General features: G+C 37.6%; 1 protein-coding gene across 9 annotated transcripts in view; it reads left to right on the top strand.

Annotated features, from left to right (window-relative positions):
• The window catches only part of OTUD4 (OTU deubiquitinase 4), a 29,906-nt gene extending 10,234 nt beyond the window's left edge, over positions 1–19,672 (top strand). For 6 of the 9 annotated variants that reach the window (XM_048071782.2, XM_048071779.2, XM_048071783.2 and 3 more), the window contains 17 exons: positions 956–1,028; positions 1,499–1,580; positions 2,388–2,532; positions 4,218–4,275; positions 4,652–4,769; positions 4,999–5,063; positions 6,313–6,413; positions 7,364–7,488; positions 7,596–7,776; positions 8,869–9,034; positions 10,067–10,187; positions 12,183–12,238; positions 12,787–12,870; positions 13,323–13,461; positions 14,534–14,803; positions 15,549–15,589; positions 17,055–19,672. In XM_048071782.2, coding sequence (XP_047927739.1) covers positions 956–1,028; positions 1,499–1,580; positions 2,388–2,532; positions 4,218–4,275; positions 4,652–4,769; positions 4,999–5,063; positions 6,313–6,413; positions 7,364–7,488; positions 7,596–7,776; positions 8,869–9,034; positions 10,067–10,187; positions 12,183–12,238; positions 12,787–12,870; positions 13,323–13,461; positions 14,534–14,803; positions 15,549–15,589; positions 17,055–18,287 — 3,058 coding nt within the window. In that variant the 3' untranslated portion in view covers positions 18,288–19,672. Of the gene's footprint in view, positions 1–955; positions 1,029–1,498; positions 1,581–2,387; positions 2,537–4,217; positions 4,276–4,651; positions 4,770–4,998; positions 5,064–6,312; positions 6,414–7,363; positions 7,489–7,595; positions 7,777–8,868; positions 9,035–10,066; positions 10,188–12,182; positions 12,239–12,786; positions 12,871–13,322; positions 13,462–14,533; positions 14,804–15,548; positions 15,590–17,054 lie in introns of those variants that run through there. The other 3 variants (XM_048071786.2, XM_048071785.2, XM_048071787.2) reach the window with 3 other exon arrangements.
• Positions 19,673–19,702: the final 30 nt, after the last annotated feature.

Below are 19,702 nucleotides of genomic sequence, written 5' to 3'. Positions count from 1 at the left end.
GTCAGTCACTGTGTTATAGTAGGCCAATGTCTGTGCTTACAGAAAAAACACACCACGTTCTCTGCTCAACCTTACTGACTACTTTGGTGCCATTTTCATCTATAATGCTTTAAGTCTCTATGAATTGAACTTTTGTCATCTTTCTTGTGTTGGGAATGGTTGTAGAAAGAGTTTTGGGACAGTGCATGAGCATACAACTCCAAATCGAGGCAAATGGAAGAATATGCAAATGTGTTCAGAACACTGCATAAGATCATTTTTAAAAGTCAACCTAACAATCAAACAGCAATTACATCAAAATTGTCTATCTGAAAATATTGGTAAGATGGAAATAATGATTGTATTGCCACTTAAAGGAAAAAAAAAAGTAAAGAAAACACAAGTGCTTGTAGAAAAGAAAAAAGACAAGAAATCAGTCTTGTACTAAGAAAAGAGTACAAGGGGCACAGTAATGAAATATGGGGATATTAATATGGGATGACAATTTTGCAAGAAATCCGAATGTTTGCACTGAGAAGGGAGTAGAAATAGCTTGAAAAAAAAGCTGTGTATTTAAATCACTACCAACTGTTTCAGTGTTAAGTCTCCTTTGTGACATTATGAGCTAAGAATTGGTATGGTGTACTGCAAGCTCCTCTTCACGTGATAGAAGGCTGTGGTGCATCATAGCAGATGTGGTCTTGTGCAAAAATTTGACCTGTAGTGAAAACTGGGAGTACAAGACATCATACTGGATGTTAAATGTAAATATTTTCTGTTGGAGCTCTTCCTGAGAAAGTAAAATATTTCATAAAAGTAGGTCTCCTTTTGATCAGTGTTAGTTGCGCTGGTCTTCAGTATTCTTTTCCACTAGGTATTTTTTGTGGTTATGTATGTTCCTTGAACTTGGCTTGAATATTTTTTTTATTGATAGGAGTTTTCACGTGAATTCTTAATTCCTATTTTTTTTCCTTAGGAAAGATTTTATAATATACCGGGAACCAAATGCTTCTCCTTCACATGTAACTGAAAATGGCTTTTCTGATAAGGTAAAGTAAATAAATGGCTACTGAGAAAGGCTGAATGAAGACTACTTTAATTAACAACAAATAGTATAATATGAGTTTTATTATTCAACAGAAAGAAAATGTTCAGAGAATTCATTTTCAACAAGTTATTTTGTACATATTTAAGGCAGCTATACTGTTAATACGGGTAGCTCTTTTAAAATAGCTGGTTCATATTTGGGGTGTGGCGTATCTTCCTGGTAGTCTAAAATTCTGAAAATCAATTCACAACTGATGTGGACTCAAAGCTATCAGTGTCGTAAATTCTTCTTGACTTTCGGTCAAATTGTTCTTGATTTAAAGGACATTTACTAAGCTTTTTGGCTGTTTTATTGGAGTTTAGAAATCTTGATATACAACAAAGCTCATTGGCACATTGAATTTAAAAGGCAGTGTTCATATGAAAAATCAAGTGAGATGCAAAACTTAAAATGTGTGTGTTTTTTTAATAGGTATTGCTGTGCTTCTCAAATGGAAACCACTATGATATTGTTTATCCCATAGAGTATTCAGAAAGGGCTGCTCTGTGCCAGTGTAAGTATTATGTTGGTTAGATAAAAGCATGTATTTTTACTGAAAACGATAACATCAGGTTTCAGTTAAAGGGAAAAGGCTCTGTATGAAGATTTATTCTGTAGGAGCTTAATTTTCCGTTTGAATTGTCAGTGATCGTATGATTTTGCAAGAAAATAAATTCTTCTGTGCTGATTCTTGAGACATGACAGTGCAGATTATCTACCCAGAGGGGAAATCTTACCTCCCTCCTTGAGTCTGGGTGCTCTAATATGAACAGAAAATGTTATACTAATTTATAATGTGTTGCATTGTCTTTGGTCAGCATTCGGGTTTTAATTTTTTGTTTCAGACAATGTTAGCAAGCTAGTTTATATTAAGTTACACATGCAAGGATAATTTTATCAGAGGAAATAATGGGAGTTGCATGTGCAAAAAAATACCGAAAACATCTACGTGGATTATTGTGTGTCTGTTTTTTTTAACTAGATTGAAGCAATGCCCAAAGGTTCTCAGCAGGCTTGATGGGTCACTTGGCAACCCCTGCAGGGATTCTGATTCTTCATGAAAATTCTGTCCATGTGCAGAGTTAAAGGCTAAGGCCCAATTTGCCTGTCAAGGGACCTGATTGCTGCTAGTAGTTTCCTGCATACTTGTTAAACCATAATAGCTGCAGCTGTTTTGGCTTCTAATGACTTCACTGTTTCAGTTAACACTTCAAAATGCTTGTTTGCTTTGATTGAAGTAACGTCAAATGCCTCTATCATGATAGTGTAAAATCTCATTTACCTTATAATTGTCCTATCACTTTCTTGTCCCTTTCTCCAGCTCTTCTTTATGAGTTACTATATGAGAAGGTATTTGATACTGATGTGAAGAAAATCATAGCAGAACTTAGTGCTGTTGGTATGACAGAGGAAAGTAATGGTAGCAGTGAAGTGTCTGCTTCAGATTCAGAAGATGACAGCTACAGGTAAATGGGGTTTAGAATTTAACATAAGATGCCTGTGAACAATACATGTCTCTTTACATAAGGAAATACTGCTGTTGCAATGTATCCCCCTTCTGTTGAAAACAGCAGAATCCCCTGGGAGAGCTGTCAGTATGCCAGTCTGGCATGGTAAAGTCCGTGACAATTCGTTGTTTCGCTCTCATAGCACAGTAGAATTACAAGAATTTAATCCAACCTGTCTTGTTTCTACACTTGGGCTGAAATCTCTGCTTGATAGAGGGTGCTTAAATTTAGCTAATGGAGAAATAAAGATGTAGCTTGCTCTGCTTTTGTTCCTTGATCATTATGAAGTGATTATATTCAAGGGTTTCTATTCCTCTTGCTGGACCTGGATGCTCTGGATAGCTTTTAGATATTTTTTCCTATTGATTCTTTTTGCACAGTAAGTCTTTTACAGTGCCAATTTTGCGTTTATGTATTGGCAGGTTTTCTTCTGTTGTATAAGACTGTTCTTAAAACCCTAGCTTGTGTGAAATTCCACTGAAGCTATGAAAATTACTGCAGCATGCCCCCTTTTCCTGTTGAAAGTCATTAAAGTCTCTTTTGGGGGCTTTGCATGTGGCAGAAGAAATTCATTGAGACTTAGGGAGCTGTTCGTTTTTTTTTTTGTCGTGCTCAAAACAACAGAGAGGAAGCTGATGGAAATGACCAGAGAAAGAATACCAAGTTCTGGGAATGGCATTAGCTTCCTTTCTTGTATGGAAAAAAATATCAGGGAACATTTCCAGTTAAAATACAAAGTATTTCTGCCTAGAGGAATGATCATTGTAGTTAAATGTCAAAGTATGGAAACCTCCTCTATTTCTCTTTGGTTTTGGAACTTTCCTGAGCTTCTTATGCAGCAGCATTACCCTTTATTATTGTGATTCATGAGCAAATACACTGCTAACCTCTGTAACACCTTTGTAAATTAAGGTCGTGCTCACCCGAGACCATCAAACTCAATGCTTTTGATTTAAACCATATGTCTTTTGACGCAAGAGCTAGTGGGTATGACTCTTGACCTACTTAACCTGAATTACGAACATTTTGCACTGTATATAAAGTCTTAAATTTTTTTTCATGTCCTAAAGTTGACTTCAGCTTGTATCTTCACTGAGTTTTCCAGATGATCTTTTTCATTTTGTAAACATTAACATTTCAGTTACGTTATTTTTAAATATTAGAAGCTATTTTGTTTTGGAAGAAGTTAATGCTGATAGTTGCCTACAATTTCCAGTGATGTCAGGTGTGGAAAATAGTAAGTTAGAGTGCCTGGTACTGGTTAACTAATGGAGCGTGTTTTTTGTTTGGTTGGCTTTGATGGCTTCTTTTGTCCTTTTCTTACTAACAGCAAAATATTAGTGGAATTTCTTATTTCCATTGTCACCCTTGCTTTCTTTCTAACTGATGGCTAAATTTGTTTGTATAAGGTAGACTTTCTAAAAATTGTACTTAGAAACAAAATCTTAGTTTTAGCTCAACATGGCATAGAAATAAAGTTAAATCTAAAGCAAGAACTACTAGATAAAGATGTTGCATGGTATGTTTAATGCAGAAGAATAGGAAGAGAATGGTAGCTTTATTTTATCCACTTCCAAGGTATTTCTTACTGGGTTTCCAGTCCTTAGCACTATACTATCACTTTTCCCTCTGTTCTTTTGCAGAGGTAAAACTACAACAGTTGGTGATATGAATGGATTAAAGTCTCTTTCTGGCAACAAGGTATTTATATGTTAAGATTAATTCTCCTCCCATTAAATTGTATTCTTATTTTCAGTGTTTAGCATTTGTGAGATAATCTTGAATTTTTAGTTATCCTAACGTAATATCTTAAAAACTATCCATCTTTTGGCACATTGAATGCAAACATTACTTTTGAAAGAAATAATGTCCTTTCTAGTGCTGTTTAGTTTTGATTTAGTTAATTTTTTTCTGGTATGGTTAAAAGAACACCATACAATTAATTTTTCAAAACTCTTTACGTATTTTTGGCTCATTTGTATTTCAGATCAGAATTAAAAAAAAAAGTGATAAAAAATGCAAAACTTATAAACCTCTGTGTAATTGACCATTTAGCACTTTGTTTCATTTCATACAGCACCTTAAGAGCAATGGAAATCCCACCTTGTTGGTTTTGCCTAAAAAAGTTCTGAGATCACTCAATCCATCAGTGTACAGAAATGTTGAATATGAGGTTTGGCTACAATCCAAATGGGGTAAGTAACTGCATACTTACAGTTCCAATTTTTGCATGCTGATGTATAAAGTGGAGTCCCCTAGAACAGTGATGTAAATAACAGTTTCATTTTAGGCAGGGGTCTTCCTCATATGAATCAGTGTGTGGATTGAGGGCTACAACTATTGCTTTTCAATTTTACTATATTAATAAAAAAAACCTTTTAGTGTATTTAAACTAATAGTATGTTACTGCTAATGTGTTTACAGATCAGCAAAAACAAGATTTTTCCATTGCTGCTGGCATGCAATACTCAGTCGGTGATAAATGTAAAGTAAGTAATACAGAATTACAGTTTATTGAGACAGTAATGTTTTCTTTTCAGGATGCCAATTTTCCCATTTAGGTAACTATTTTATTATATATAATTCAGTAGTTTCTAAGTATTTCATGCATGTGTATGTATGTAACTATTAGAGACATGGTTTAGTAGGTGATATTGGTGGTAGGGGGTTGGTTGGACCAGATGATTTTGGAGGTTTTTTCTAACCTTTTTGATTCTGTTATAAGAGGAAAATCATTTTTCTATTCATAGGAAAAACACCTCTCTAAACTTAAACACTAACCCCCCCCCCCCCCCCCCCCCCCCCCCAAAAAAGAAACAAACAAAATCACCAAACAGGAAAACAACCCAACCTTCCCCCCAACCCCCCAAAGGAGGGGGGAAAAAAAAAAGGTAAAACTCCTAATGTGGAGTTGATTATTTATTGCTTAATAGTGTGGGCTTAAATTTTTATATTGGAGATCCTAAGGTTGTCCTGTGTAGTATTGACTTAAAGGTACAGAGATTATTAGCAGAAAGAATTCTGTTAATTAACATACCTTCTGGGTCAAATTTTTATGTATATGGTGAAACAGTAAGTATATGGGATGAAAACATAGGAAGGGAAGATGAAGGAAATAGTGCAAAGTGAAGTTGACCAAATTAATACAACCAGAAAACCAAATGCTATAGCAGAACACTAAGTTTGGTTTATATTTAACAAAGAAATTTTAAGAACATGGAATGTCTATTTTTTGTAGGCAACTGACACTGATCATATCCGAACAACTTCTTCCTTTGCTTTAAAAAGCTTTCTAAAGAATTACTTCTGAAACAATTGGTGCCCTTTATGTTCTTTTTGAAACTAATTTTTACTGAAGTCAGTCAAGGATTTTTCTTTTCTATACCTGGATTTTAACAAGGAAAAGCTCTGGGATTTATTCTGAGAGAAGCTGAAAATTCTTGATACACCGATACGTTCCAAAACTACATGACACAGTTCAGAAGTAAATGTTTCATTAAGTAATGTTACCTGGAAAGCTGTCTTTGGTGGTGTGTTTTTTTGATTGTTTATTTTATTTTTTTAGGAAAGATATGAAGACTTGCTTTTGATGCATTTACTGAATTATGTAATGCTTATTTCTCAAGTGTTGTATTGCCTGGAGAAAAAGATCTATTTGTAATAATGCTAATAGTTTAAAGAGTTACATTATCTTGTTCTCTTCTTTGAAGCTTAGGTCCTTATTTCCTTTTCCCTTAGGTGCGCTTAGACCATAACGGGAAATTTTATAATGCCCACATTCAAGAAGTTCGCTCAGAGAGTGGGCCAGTTATTGTATTTGTAGAAGAGCTTGGAGAAAAGTAAGTGCTTCTTTTCTTTTGGAAAAGAGTGCCAAACTTATCCTTGGTAATGGTAGCATTACTTTAGTTCAGAGTTAGTTTCAGCCCCTGAAGTATTTCTACTTCTTTACTTAAAGCAGTACTGCTACAAAAAATTTAAGAAGAAAATATATTTAGAAAAAAGAAAAGGGGGTTATGCATTAACTGTTGCCAGACTTTTTAATACAATGTTTTCTGGATATTACTTGCAGAGTATATAAGTAACTACATTATTATTACTTTTTTATTTTAAAAAAAAAAACATAGCATTTTGTGTGCCTCGCTTCACTGTTGGTTGAGTAGCTCTGCCTGATTTCGTAGAGAGAGAGCTAAGCTGCTGTTCAGATCAGTGTAATCTCTTCACCCTGTCTCAGGACAAATTAACTGTTTAAAATTGGTGATGATGGTTGTGATGGTTTTATTTGTGGGGAGGCTGTCTATTTTTATTTATGGATGTTCTCTTGAGCTCCTCTGTAAGTTCTTTGACTGTTCTGGGACAAAAGAAAAGCCAACATTTAAGCATAATGTCTAACCATGTAGTTTGGGAAGAAAAAACACTTTTAGTCAAGATAAATGAGGGAAGGAGAAAGACTTCTGTTAAATCGCATGCAGTCTTTTGTAAGAAAACTGAAAATTTTTCAAGAACCAGGCTGTACTTCCTGTCTATACATAAAAATCAACCTTTTTGTCCTGTTGAATACTGGCTAAATTTGCATTGCCTTATCAGAGAATTTAAAAAGAAGAAAGAAGTTCCACACACTGCTTGAGTGTAATCCTAAACAACAAAGGACTTTGAGTCCAATGTTCTTAAAAATGGGAAGATCTGTCAGTCTTTTAAAACATGTGGTATTCATTTATGCACACCACAGACTGGTCCTAAAGCCATCTTTTTTTCTTCCTCCATCATCCTTTTTTTTATTGTTGTTTTGTAGGCATTCTGTGTCACTGAAGAGCCTTAAACCTCTTCCACAGGCCTCTCCTATGGAGGGCTGGAACACTGTGCCAGGGAAGAAGATGAAAAAGTTTTTCCCAACGTGGGGGCAGAACGCTCAGCCCGGTAGGACGATACCTGTCTATCTGTGGCAGAATCTTTGTCGTCAGATACTTTGTCCCAAAGAACTTAAAAAGTAACGAATAATTTCTGTCTTCCCTTGTCTATCGCAGATGCAGATTGCAGAGGGTCAAAGAATCAGAACAAGTCAATAAAACCCCAGTCAGCACTACCTCCTCGACTTCAGCATACTGTGGGAACCAGGCAGCATCAGTTCATATGTTCTGGACCCCAACCTCATCAGACCTCAACGGAGCAAAAAGCTCCAGGCAGGAATCCTTCCCAGAGTGGAAGGTAAAACTGAAAATAACATCTTCCTTGTCTTGAACTCTTAAATGAGCTTCTTGGAGCCCTAATTCCTGCTTCAGGTGCTTCCGACATATTATTTTGAAACATGTTGCCACTGAATTCCTAGGAAGTATTTTAAGTCTATAAGAATACACACAAGCACATTTAAAAAAAAAAAGAAAAATAGGATTTTATTCCCCCCCATTCGTTTTTCAAAATTGCTGTCATCATGAACTCCCACTTGCTTTCTTGCATGGCAATACCTGCCCTGGAAGCACTGTGCGTGAAGCTATAGTTTCTTCTTGGAAGGTAGATTTTTTTTTTTTCTGTTTGAGGCTGAAGTAATGTTGAAAGTTGCACTTCTTGGGCATGCCTAAGATCTCCTCTCAGCTTCTGCAGAGCCTGTTAAAGATGACTGCCACATATGACTGATGACTTGGAGTATGAGAACACCATTTTGCCTGCATTTTTGGTAGTGATTTTTGATTCATTATGCTGCTGCTGCAGCAGCAGAGATTGTTTTGATTGTTTCCACTCTTTCCTATTGGAAATACTTTATTTGCATTCAAACTCTTAATGGTCTATTTTGTCATTCTTTTGTACTGTAACTTCTTGTGGAATAAATGACCTTGGGGTGTCTTTTGAGACTGCCACATTAAAATGTGGGATGGCCTCTTTCTCACTCCTTTAACCCAAATACATAAGTATCCTTTAAACATTTAGTTAAGTAGTCCAGCAAACTCAAATAGTGATGTTGTTAATTTTGTGTAGTGGTGTTTCAGGCATTGAAGATTATAATGCATTTTTCCCTTTTCTGTTGTATTTACAGAAATCTCCTCTCCTGATGTTTCTCTTGCACAGCCATAGATAGCTTATGAGTTTGGTCAGTTCCCAGCAGGCACAATTTTTTTCCACTTTCTTGAGTTTTATCCACATGAATAACTTGCAACAGGCAGGAAGAGTTCCAGTATATGTAGAATCACATAAGCAATGCTGTGTAATTATATTCTTTCTAAACCATGAATTTTTATTAAGTTTGATACTGATGATAATGGAATTTCTTTGATAAATGATCCTGTTTTGCTTTTTCCGTTATAGAAAACCAGATCGGGAGAGAACCGAGGATCTGAACCACAGTGGCAGAGATTCTAACTATTTTGGCCTATCTCCGGAGGAACGCAGGGAGAAACAGGCAATAGAAGAATCTCGTTCACTTTACGAGATCCAGCAGAGGGATGAACAAGCTTTTCCTGCCCTTTCCAATGTATGCTTTTTTGTTGTCATAATTAATAAGAGCATTCTTAGCACCTGTCCGTGAACTGTTAACTAGAAGTTGTAGATTTGCTGTTTTTGCAGTATGGTACAATTCAAAGGTTAAGGTATTTTCTTCACTTTCTCTACATAGCAAGGTGTGAATCTACAGTATATATTCCATTTGAGACATACTTAGTAGCTTCCCTTGTGAATAACTAATGTCCACCTTACACAGTTCTTTAAGCACATAAATATGGTAGAAATAAGAGCTTCTGAAGCCGTGGGATTCTTTCTTTGTGTTCTTCCTGTCTTTGGAAGGCTTTGAACTCCCCTACAGTTATTTATCTGTTGTCTTTTTCCTCATATGGTGGGATCAAACCTGAACGTGAGGACAGAACAGTCTCAGAAGTCCAGTTTATTACTGAGAAAAAGCTCAGTAAAATGGCACTGTGGTGCTTGAAGTATCACAGACATCTAAGCGGCTTTTTCTGAGTTCACATAAAAACTTGTTTTATTTAGAACTGACTTTTCTTTTTAGCCTCAGAACTCACAGATGTGATAACTTGCCTGGTTTAATAAGTAATGCAAATATTTTATGTCAGGCTTCCTTGCTCTTTGTGCAGTAGAGCCCAGCTGGCTTCAGGGGATTCCTCTCTCTCTGAAGGAAGATTGTATCCTGTAGATTTTCTGATAGATTGTTCTATTGAAGTTTTTTTTTATGGATTGAAGTCTCTGTACATCCAGGCAGTAAACAGATCCTGTGGGTAAAAAGATGCAATTTTAAAGTGTAAATTCTTCGACTGAAGCAGTTTTTGTTTGTCATGTAAAACCAATGACGTGAATGCTTTCAAAAGAGATGCTGCAAAATTTAGAAATGAACGAGAGGGTGGATGAATCTGAATACTGATGAAGGCTGCTTTTCCCCCTCCTCCTTCTGCACTTAAATAGGTATATCTGTCATGAAGGAAGGCCTAACAGTGTCACATCAGATGATGGTGTCTAATATATGTATTCGCATTTCTGCTTTTGTCAACTTCTTTAGAATCAGTCGGTCTGTCAGGCTGCTACACAGACTGTGGATAATATAAATCCAAAAAAGTTCTCAAATAATGAGAGAAGAAACAGCAAGTGGACAGCAGAGGTGGAAGAGCAAAAGGATAAAGGTAAAAATAAATGTTCTTACATCAAGGTTTGTTTACCTTTTTTCTTTTTATTACGAGCTTCAGAATTTATTCAAGATTCAATCAATTCTCTCCTCATTGCCTAAATAATTTTAGGTAACAGCACCCAGCTAACGTAAGGTTGAGGTAGTAGAGGTGTGATTGGGGAAGAAATTGCATGTTTTCCAGTTCTGTGAATGTGGCTGAGAGAAGTAGGTAGGTTCCTTACTGGGACTTTTGCAGTAAATGGGAAGAGGAATGAGGGAAATAAATAAATAAATAAAAACCAAACTGGATTATCAGAGCCACCCTAAATTAGATCTTGTTGAAATTCTAGCAAGTATAGCAGAAAGTACTAGTGGGAGGAGTATTAACAATGCTTGCTGCAATAAGTCAAGAGAAAAGCAGGTCTAAGTATTCAATGAAGTCTGGTTAAGAACTAGCATGCAATGGTACAGAAAGCAGGGAGAGGATTGTGTACAGAAAAGGTGACAAAAAATACCACCCTGTTCATGTTAGAAGGGTTCCTCTCCTGAGTCTCTTGTAACACTCCCTAGCTTCTCTTCATTGACTCTAAGCTTTTCCTCTTTCATCAGGAAGTGGAAAGTGGCAGTAATAGATGAAAGCTGTAGCTGTCAGGAGGTACTTAATTAATCTTTGCCAAATACCTGCCCCCGGCCCAAAAAAAAAAAAAAATTTTGCCTGTCAGTTTTGTTATAACTAAACACCAAAATTAGTTGTAGCTGCTTCTGTTTTTTTGCCTTCTTCACTAAATAAAAACTCTAGCCTCTTCCTAGAAGCTGTTCTTTTCCTGCATTTATTTTTGTTGTTCTTTATATCTGGTAAAAGCAGAGGCATTGATGTGTACTGATGGAACTTTTTCCGTTTAGTACCTCTTAGACCATGAAGTACCATTTTAAATAGTCTTGCAAGGACTGATATTACCCATTTTTTCTTTACTGAAACACCTGAACCTTGTTTAATTTGAAAGCCAGTTTCACCTGTGATGCCAAAAAGATTCCTCAGATAGAGGAAGCTCTTTATTACAGTGTCATGATGGATTTTGCTGATGTTCATGGCATGTTGTCTTTTCTCTGATTTTTTTGTGATGTTTTGGATTGTACTGCTTCTGAAACTACGTTAAAATATCTGCAAGAATAAACTGTTATTTCCTTCTCAGTACTTTGGTATATCTGTCGGTACTTGGGGAATTGCCAGGAATTCTCATAGTCAATATTGGTTTTGTTTGCTTTGTTGTCTAGGTGTTACAGTGGTGGTACACACACTAAGCTTTTAAAAAACACATACCTATTTAGCAGCTGCTTTTAAACTGGTGTGTGTGAATTTGGTTGACAAGCAGTGTTAGCCAGATTTGAAAAAAAGCTAGAACATAACAAATAAAACAAAAAAAACTTGTACTGATCTTATTATATGAAGATTATGCCAAGACTGTTCTTCACTAGCTTCTCCCCCCACCAAGTATTTGCTGGTGCTCAAGAAATTAAAGTTTCTGCATCAGTCTGAAATCTTATTAGATCTTTTGAACCAGTGAAACTTTCTAAACTCATATGTCTTCCATTGTTTTAACATTTGAATATGGAAATGCGGATCTCAAACCATTTTCACTTTATTCAAAGTACAAATTCATTTTTTTCACAGCAGGGACTTAGAATGAACGATGTGTGTTTAAACTGAAAAGACAGCTACATTTGGTGATGCCTGAGGGAAGTAGGAAAGAAAAATTGTTAACAAACATCAATAAAGAATTTCTGCAGAGGTTTGAAAACCCAGGTTAAAGTCTGTTTTGTTACTTCCCTAACTAGTAGTTACTTTAGGATGTTTTGATCTTTAATAAAAACTGAATTCTGAAGTAATATGTGCTGAGGTAGGTTTTATTTCGAGGTTTAACTTCGGAAAGACAAACTTTAACTGGCTTAAGTTGTGATAGCCATAAATGGTGTAATGGTTCATTTACTAGGTTATGTCTTGGTGTTACAGAGTCAAATTCCAGGCAGATCCACTTAAGTCAGAAGCTTGAGCCAAATTCATCCGAGGTAATCTTAAAGAAAAGACCAAATTTTTTTTTCTTTTAATGTTATTGCTTCTCTCTTACATGATTAGCAGAGCAATAGCTGCCTTTATAGCTGTGATTGCTTCTGCTTTACAGCTTTAATTGAAATACTTAAAAGATTTGAGGCTTGTATTGCCATCAGCTTTCCTCAGCCCCTGTAACAGATACTTACAGTCTTTCTTAACAGTCTGAGTTCCCAGATCTGGGCTATCGAGAGCACTTACAAATATGCATTTGTAATTGCTTAGTACAGTCTGTACTTCCAGCACAATGGGACCACAAGAGATGTGATGTTTACTAATAGTTACTGTGCTAACAGACCACGATCTCTGAAGTTCAGTGAAGATTTGTGGCCCATTGTTGGCTTCTATTCTTTGTTGTCCTTTCAATGAGCAAAATGTTATACTAATATAATAATGATTGGGTGCTTAGCCCACTTCGTATGTAGTATGCTTTAATATCTTTGAATGCCTCTTCAAAAAAAAATCTCATTAGACTAACTGTGTTCGTCTGTTTCTAACTTTGCTTTAGAAGAATAGTCAAGATGAGAGGTGTCCAAAAGCTTCATCACCTTTGGAACAAGTAAAAACAGATTCTCCAGTTCTTGCTGAACAAGTAAGAAATGTTTGTTTAATTTCAAAGTTTTCCGGTCAGGAGACTTCAGACAAAGGGGAGGTTCATCACAGCCACGTATGTATTGGGATACTGGCTTTTAACTATGCAGTCATTTCTATGGTGATAATGCTAGAATTCCATACCTTGAGTTAAGGGGGAATCTTTTATATCCAATGTAAAGAATGTGGAAAATACTACCCTTGATAGAAAAGTAAAAGCGTATCTTTACTGAGAAGGGTGTTGACTCATATCTCTTTATCTGAAGTTAATCATGTTTTTCACTTTCAATTCTTTTATGTATGCACCTTGATATGTTTCTAGTTGATGCTTTGCAATTGGCAGTCTGGGCAGTACTGAGTCTTCAAGCCTTTTTTTGGAATAAGTTGGAGGTGTTAGGGCTCACCAACAATGCTGATTTAGAATAAATTCACGTGATCTTCTTGTTTCTCTAGAAACTGACAGAGTGCTTACCAAGTGTAACTCCAACACCCTCACCAGTCTTTTCTGAGGTGCATTTGCCTCCAACAGTGCCTTCTGTACCAGCCATTGTGCCAGCTTGGCCAAGTGAGCCAACAACTTATGGACCAGCAGGTCAGAAGAAATATTAATGTAAATTAGAAACTACTAACTAGCTTTAACTGTCTTGCTAAATTGAAAATGCCTTCAGGAGATGTTTTGTTTCTTGTAACTTTCCATCCCAAGGGCAGTCATCTATGGGAATGTGTTTACTCATTGCTCAGAGTTAGTGAGAGTTCTAGCAGATGTTTGATGACACATGCATAGCTCACTTGACTCCTTATCTGAAGGTAGAAGAGAGATGTGCACTCAACTCTCCATGTTCCCCCTGAGTGGGATTGCTCTGAGTTTTGATGGGGCTTATTCTAGAGTTCTGCTTAAGGTAGAACACAGTCAGCATGTGTAAGGTTGATAGGTGTTTTGGGTTCTGTGTCCCACACAATAAGCCTCTGATTTGCTAAGGACTCAGCTTGGGTCTGGTAGGTCAGGATCCCTTTGGAGCTCAGCTGACTTTTAGCAAAACCAGTGTAGTATTTTTTCTGTGCTGTGAAAGTTTCCTGGTAAATGTAGTTAGATTAGATTAAATTCATTATTGCTCATTAGATCAGGTGCTGTATTTTATCCTACTTTTGTGATTCTGTATAAGAACTAGTCTTGGAGTTGGCATAGAATGGTACTTTAGAAACCATAATAATCCCTTCATACGTGACAACATCTGTGATGGAAGATGCATAGCCCAGGTAATCTCAGCTCAGATTCAGGGTTGACTGTAAATGACTAGTCCGAATGAGAATTGCAAAGAGTCACACGTACATTTCAGTTCACACCCTTTTCAGCTTTTTTCTCCTTTCCTTTTTTTTAGTAAATACGATAAGGGTTTAGCTATTTCTGGAAATCTTAATTGTTTCACTTCTTTCTGAGAACTGTTCTTTGCATTTAGCCGAATCTTCCTTTGTTTCAAACTTCCCAACTCAAAAGAATTTCCTTTTATGCCTCCCTGAATACCTTTGGTATGTTTTCTTCTGTCTTTTGAAGCTTGTCTTTTCCACTTCCACTTTCTTTTGTAATCTTACATAGATTATATAAGATTATAGATTTTATAATCTTATATGTGAAATAAAATGTGTGTTTGTGTGTTTTCTGCTAGGTATTCCAGCCCCAATACCTGCTTCTTCATTGATGCCAGCCCCAACAACAGGACCTGACTCTATTGTATCACAGGCTCAGGTAACATCTGCTCCAGTTGCTGGAGTTCCTGTGTCGATGCAAGCAGTTAACCACCCTTTAATGCCTTTGCCTCAGACTCTGAATCCCTATCAGGATCTACTATACCCTGGATTCCCTTTTAGTGAAAAGGGAGAAAGAGCCATTGCACCCTCTTACTCCCTGTGCAATAACGGGGAGGACTTACCTAAAGGTGAGAAGCCAGAACATCTGTATTTTATACCGTTTTTCCCAGCAGGCTTTCTTTGCCTTGCAAAAGACAACTTCTTCTGACACTGGCTAGCAATAGGACCAAAGATTTATTTATTGCCATTTCATGATTTAAGGGGTGGGAGGGAATGTTGTATAGAGTCGTAATGCTTCACTTTGTGGTGTTAATATTGCAGTTATTTTAAGTGGCTACACCTAGAAATCTGGCATGATTGTTTTATGGGTCTTAGCTTGACCCACTGTAGCTCCAGGTTTTGTGAACTGATAGGATTTTATTTGGGGAACTGCTTCCATTTACACTAACAAAAGTAACAGATTGTCTGTTGCAATCAAAACCTTGGAAGTTGTTCAGCATTTCCTTACTGGTCTGTGAAAAGGCAGGTTTTGGCATACTATAAATATGGAATAATATGTTCATAAAGAACGTGCCATGTTTGACTGCATTGGTAGTGTACGTTTACTGAACTGTACCTCTAAAAATCAGAATTTCAGTTCCGTAAGCAGTTAAAACTGAAATTTAAACTGCAGGTATGTTCCATTTACTTTATTGGGGGTGGGGTGAGGAACAGGAACAAACAAAAAAAAAACCAACAACAAATCAAACAAGGACATGCAAAACAACACCACACCTGTGTTTCTCTACTGAAGTGGAACTTTATGCAAGGATTAATTTCTAGATCAGATGAAGTGTATTATTACAAGTATTCATAATTTTCTTTTCTTTCTAGATAAGAACATTCTTAGATTTTTCTTCAATCTTGGTGTGAAGGTAACTCTTCAAACTTACGTATATCTCAGTTAGCTCATACAATTTGCTTTTACTTGGTAGTACAGTGCTGAAGACTGGTTGCTGCAACTATACACTTCAAGTTTATCTTAAAATTTGAAGTACTTTATATTTGGGTTTTCTGTTGACTGGGATCTCATCACTGGTCCACATTGCAGTTCAAGTCAACAGAAATAAATTTCTCAACAACGGTAGTCAGAACTATCTGCTTCCAGTAGTGGTTATATGCAGTCCACATATTGTGCTGTACAAATTCACAGGTAAACCAATATGAGATTGAAGATGCATTCTTCTGGAAGCAGCATATAGTAAAAGAGAAATGGCCTCCAGACTTGGACCATGTCTGGGTACTGGCAAAGCCGTTGTAGTAAGAATACCTAGAATTACTTTCCCTGTGGAGACTCCCTCAAGTAGCTGCTTGTCTGTCCGATCTGCTCAGGTTGAAGACAAAATTCAGCACAAGTTAAAAAGCAAATTTAGATTTGATAACTGTGTACCTAATGCAAGTCTTTTGGTTTGTTTGTTGCGAAGTCTGTAAGTCAATAGGAAGTGCCACTGCATTATATTTAAACGGTGTTTGACTCATAAACCTGTGTGTATTTGGGACTGTCCTTACCCTAATATGAAGTGCTATAAAGCCTGTCATTTTGAGGCTTCAGCACCACCTAATGGTGAAAGTACTGTGTCTGGTAGTTGTGCAGCTGGTGACCAAGCAGTGCGGTAGACCTGGCAACTATCTTCTGGGTTCTCCTGTGCACTGCTTTGGTCCCAGACCCTGTCACCCTGTTGTCCACCATCTTCCAGCTGCTCGTTCAGAGTGGACTGACTGGTTCCCATTGCGAGCAGGTCTGGGTAGGCTTCTCCACAGACTTTCTGTACAGATGATGCAGACTGCTGAGTCTTGGACTCTACCCCCTTTCCTACTCCAGTGTTTTCTTAGACAGCCTTCTGCCTCCAGCAGCCTTGTATGGTGTTCTGTATAACCTGAAATAAATGTATTTGACACGCTGTACTATAAAAACACCCTACAGTGTTGCTCGTGAGTTGTCAATACCTGAAGTCAACCACCTCAGGTAGAAACCCCCTTCCCTCTCTCCTACTTCCATTTCAGCTAACAAGCACGTAGTGGCCTGTGATCACACTGCTCAGAGTTAAGAGTTGATAAATGTAGACTCTGTGTTCAAGTGTTTAAATTGACTATACAGGAATTGTGTTATTAAGTTTCCTTACTGGTCATAACTGGTGCCTACTTCAGCTACTTTGGAAGGAAATCAAAAAATTAGAACATGATTCTGAAAGCCCAGAAACTCTCCAGAAGTGAGGACAGTCACTGGAAATAAAATTACCTTCCCATAATTAACTGTTTCAAAACAGTAAATTACCTGTGTGCTATTATGTCTGTCTACACATTCAAATGACCAAATACTTTTTCTTTCCTGTCTTGCAGGCATACAGCTGTCCCATGTGGGTCCCCCATTCTTACTTGTACCCCCTGCACCAGGCCTATTTGGCTGCTTGCAGAATGTACCCAAACGTGTCCCTCCCCGTGTACCCGCACAACCCCTGGTTCCAGGAGGCTCCACCGACGCAGAATGAGAATGAAACTGCACGAACAAGCAGGCACTTTCCTATTCAGAGTGAGGCCAGGTCCAATGGTCAGATTTCACAGGTTGACAGCAGATCTCCATCACTGCCGCTGATTATCCCGACAGCTCAGGTGTCCGAAAGCCAAGGACAGGTCTGTGTAGAATCGGAGAATCCAGTGCAAGCACTTCCTTATGATGAGTCCCTGAGAGGGAAAAATCTGTTCCCACAACCAGCCTTTGGACACAATCACTTTCTAGGAGCTGTTCCAATAGCACCTCCTTTCTTTCCTCACTTCTGGTATGGGTACCCAGTTCAGGGCTTTATTGAAAATTCGGTAGCGAGACCTAACGTCATGGCACCTGAGGACAAAGAGGCAACAACTAGCACATCTGCGAATATGTACGTGGCTAAAGAATGCGGTCCTCCCGTTCCTGCAGTAAACTGTGCAGAACAGCTTCAGAAGAGTAACAGCAGCGGCTCAAACACTGTCCCGTTCCCTGTGGCTGGTGTGAGCAGTGAATGCAGTGCCCCAAAAGAGACTACCACTAGGGCACCTCAGTTGGAGCAGACCTGCACCACTACTTCTCCTGCTAGGCAGGCAACAGCTGGGCTGCAAAACCGTTCTCCCCAAGCACAGGGGATTGAGAGGCAGCCAGGGGTGTCCAACACCACACCACCATTGGCAGAAGCACCCAAATATGAACTCAAAAGTGCTACACCCAGCCGTAAGGAGAAGACTGATAAAGGCAGAGATTCCAAGGGTGCTGGTAACCTACAGACAGAAAGCAGGGCACAGAGAACGAGGGAAGAGAGCTCCGAGGATGAGAGCGAAGTTTCTGATATGCTGAGAAGTGGCAGATCCAAGCAATTCTATAACCAGACTTACGGAGGAGGTAGAAGGCCTAGACTTGAGTGGGGTTATTCTAGTAGGGGAGGCTACCAGTTCCAAAGAAACGAGGAAGCCTGGAAAGGACCGCCCAGCAGAAGCAGAGAGGAAGGCTGCCAGTATCAGCGAAACTTCAGAGGAAGGCCATATAGGAATGACAGGAGAAGGGCAATGCTGGGAGATAATCAGAGGGGGCATCAAGCATAGAATGAATGGATAGTTTGAAAATTTTCAAATGCAAAAGGTAATTTGAAGTAGCAGTTGAAAATCTTAATCTTTCTTTTTAGTAAAGTCCAAGGATATGTTTAACTTTTGGTGAGTAAAGACTAGGAGGGTGTGAGCTCCTACCATTTTGTTTGGGGGGGGATTGCAGAGTTTGGTTGGCTTAGCGGTTTATCCTCGATGTCAAATTAGAAAAAACAATATAGGTTTAGTGTTTGAATTTTTTCCACAAAGGTTTGAGTTCATGATGTAAGATGGATACGTACGTTTACTAGGGTGTCAAATTATAGCATTTGATGTGAGCTAGATTCTAAAACTGATGGTAACATTGCACCAAATATGAATATATTTTATCATACAATGCCTTAGTTCTGAACTGAGCTAAAGGAATTCTCAGCCTACTGCACTGTTGTCTTTGATATGCTTCCAACCCAAAGGCCTTTCATCTCAAAAATCTGTCAGACTTGAATGTTTCTCTTCAGTGTGTTACATGTATGGCAGCCAGCTAACCCCGTGTCTTAGGTCTGTTGTATATAGTTCTTTTAATATTCATAGGGTATATTTTTGAATTTTAAAAAGCATTTATTTGTTGAAATCAAAATCAAGACAAGCAGTCAAGAATAGCTGTGTATGATTTGGTAAGAATGGCTGTTTCCACCAAGAATTCTTAATGCTGGTGTGACTAGAATGGTGCCTATGCCAACTAAATAATTACAAAGACAATAAAAATGTAGATGCTATGCATTTCAAAGATAATTCTGCATCTGTTATAATAGCAGAAGTTTTTTTAATGCCACTTTAACACTAATGCACTGACAAATCCTAGATATTTTGTGAGAAGAGATGCATAAAGTACATGTTACATTTTTTTTAAGTTTGTATGGTTGAGCTACTGTTCAGTATTCTTTTTGTTATTGCACTGTTAATGCAAATTTATGTTTTGCATGTACAACTCATTGCTGGAACTACTTTTTAAAAGCGAGATGGATAGTCTGTGTTTTGCTCTTCCCTAGACTTCAGAAGAAAGTGGCTTCTGCCTTATATTTTTACACTGTATCAGAGTTCTGATGCTGTTTCTTCTGACCCTTATAATGATCTCTGCTGCAGTGTTCCTGTTGCTCTTGCAGTTTGGACTTTCAGTTATCCAAACTCAGAGTGCAGTGTGCAGTGTTCACTCAGCTCTGCTCTGTAAAATTAACCGTTGTGTATATTTTTATATCTCTGTATATACTAGTGTAAGAGGTGATGGTACCCTTTCATTCATGTCTGAGATTGTACACCCGAAACTTGAGTGGTAGTTATGTGATAATTTCTTTTCAGATGCATGCGATGTATAAAACTCTTAATTAAAATAAATGTTTGTGTTTTCACTTTCTTTCTAAATTATATTTATGTATTTG

This window comes from Anser cygnoides, chromosome 4 (assembly GCF_040182565.1).
Source record: "Anser cygnoides isolate HZ-2024a breed goose chromosome 4, Taihu_goose_T2T_genome, whole genome shotgun sequence".
NCBI classification, from domain to species: domain Eukaryota; kingdom Metazoa; phylum Chordata; class Aves; order Anseriformes; family Anatidae; genus Anser; species Anser cygnoides.
Note: the sequence above shows the minus strand (reverse complement) of the source record. Positions and strands in the feature narration are given on the sequence as shown.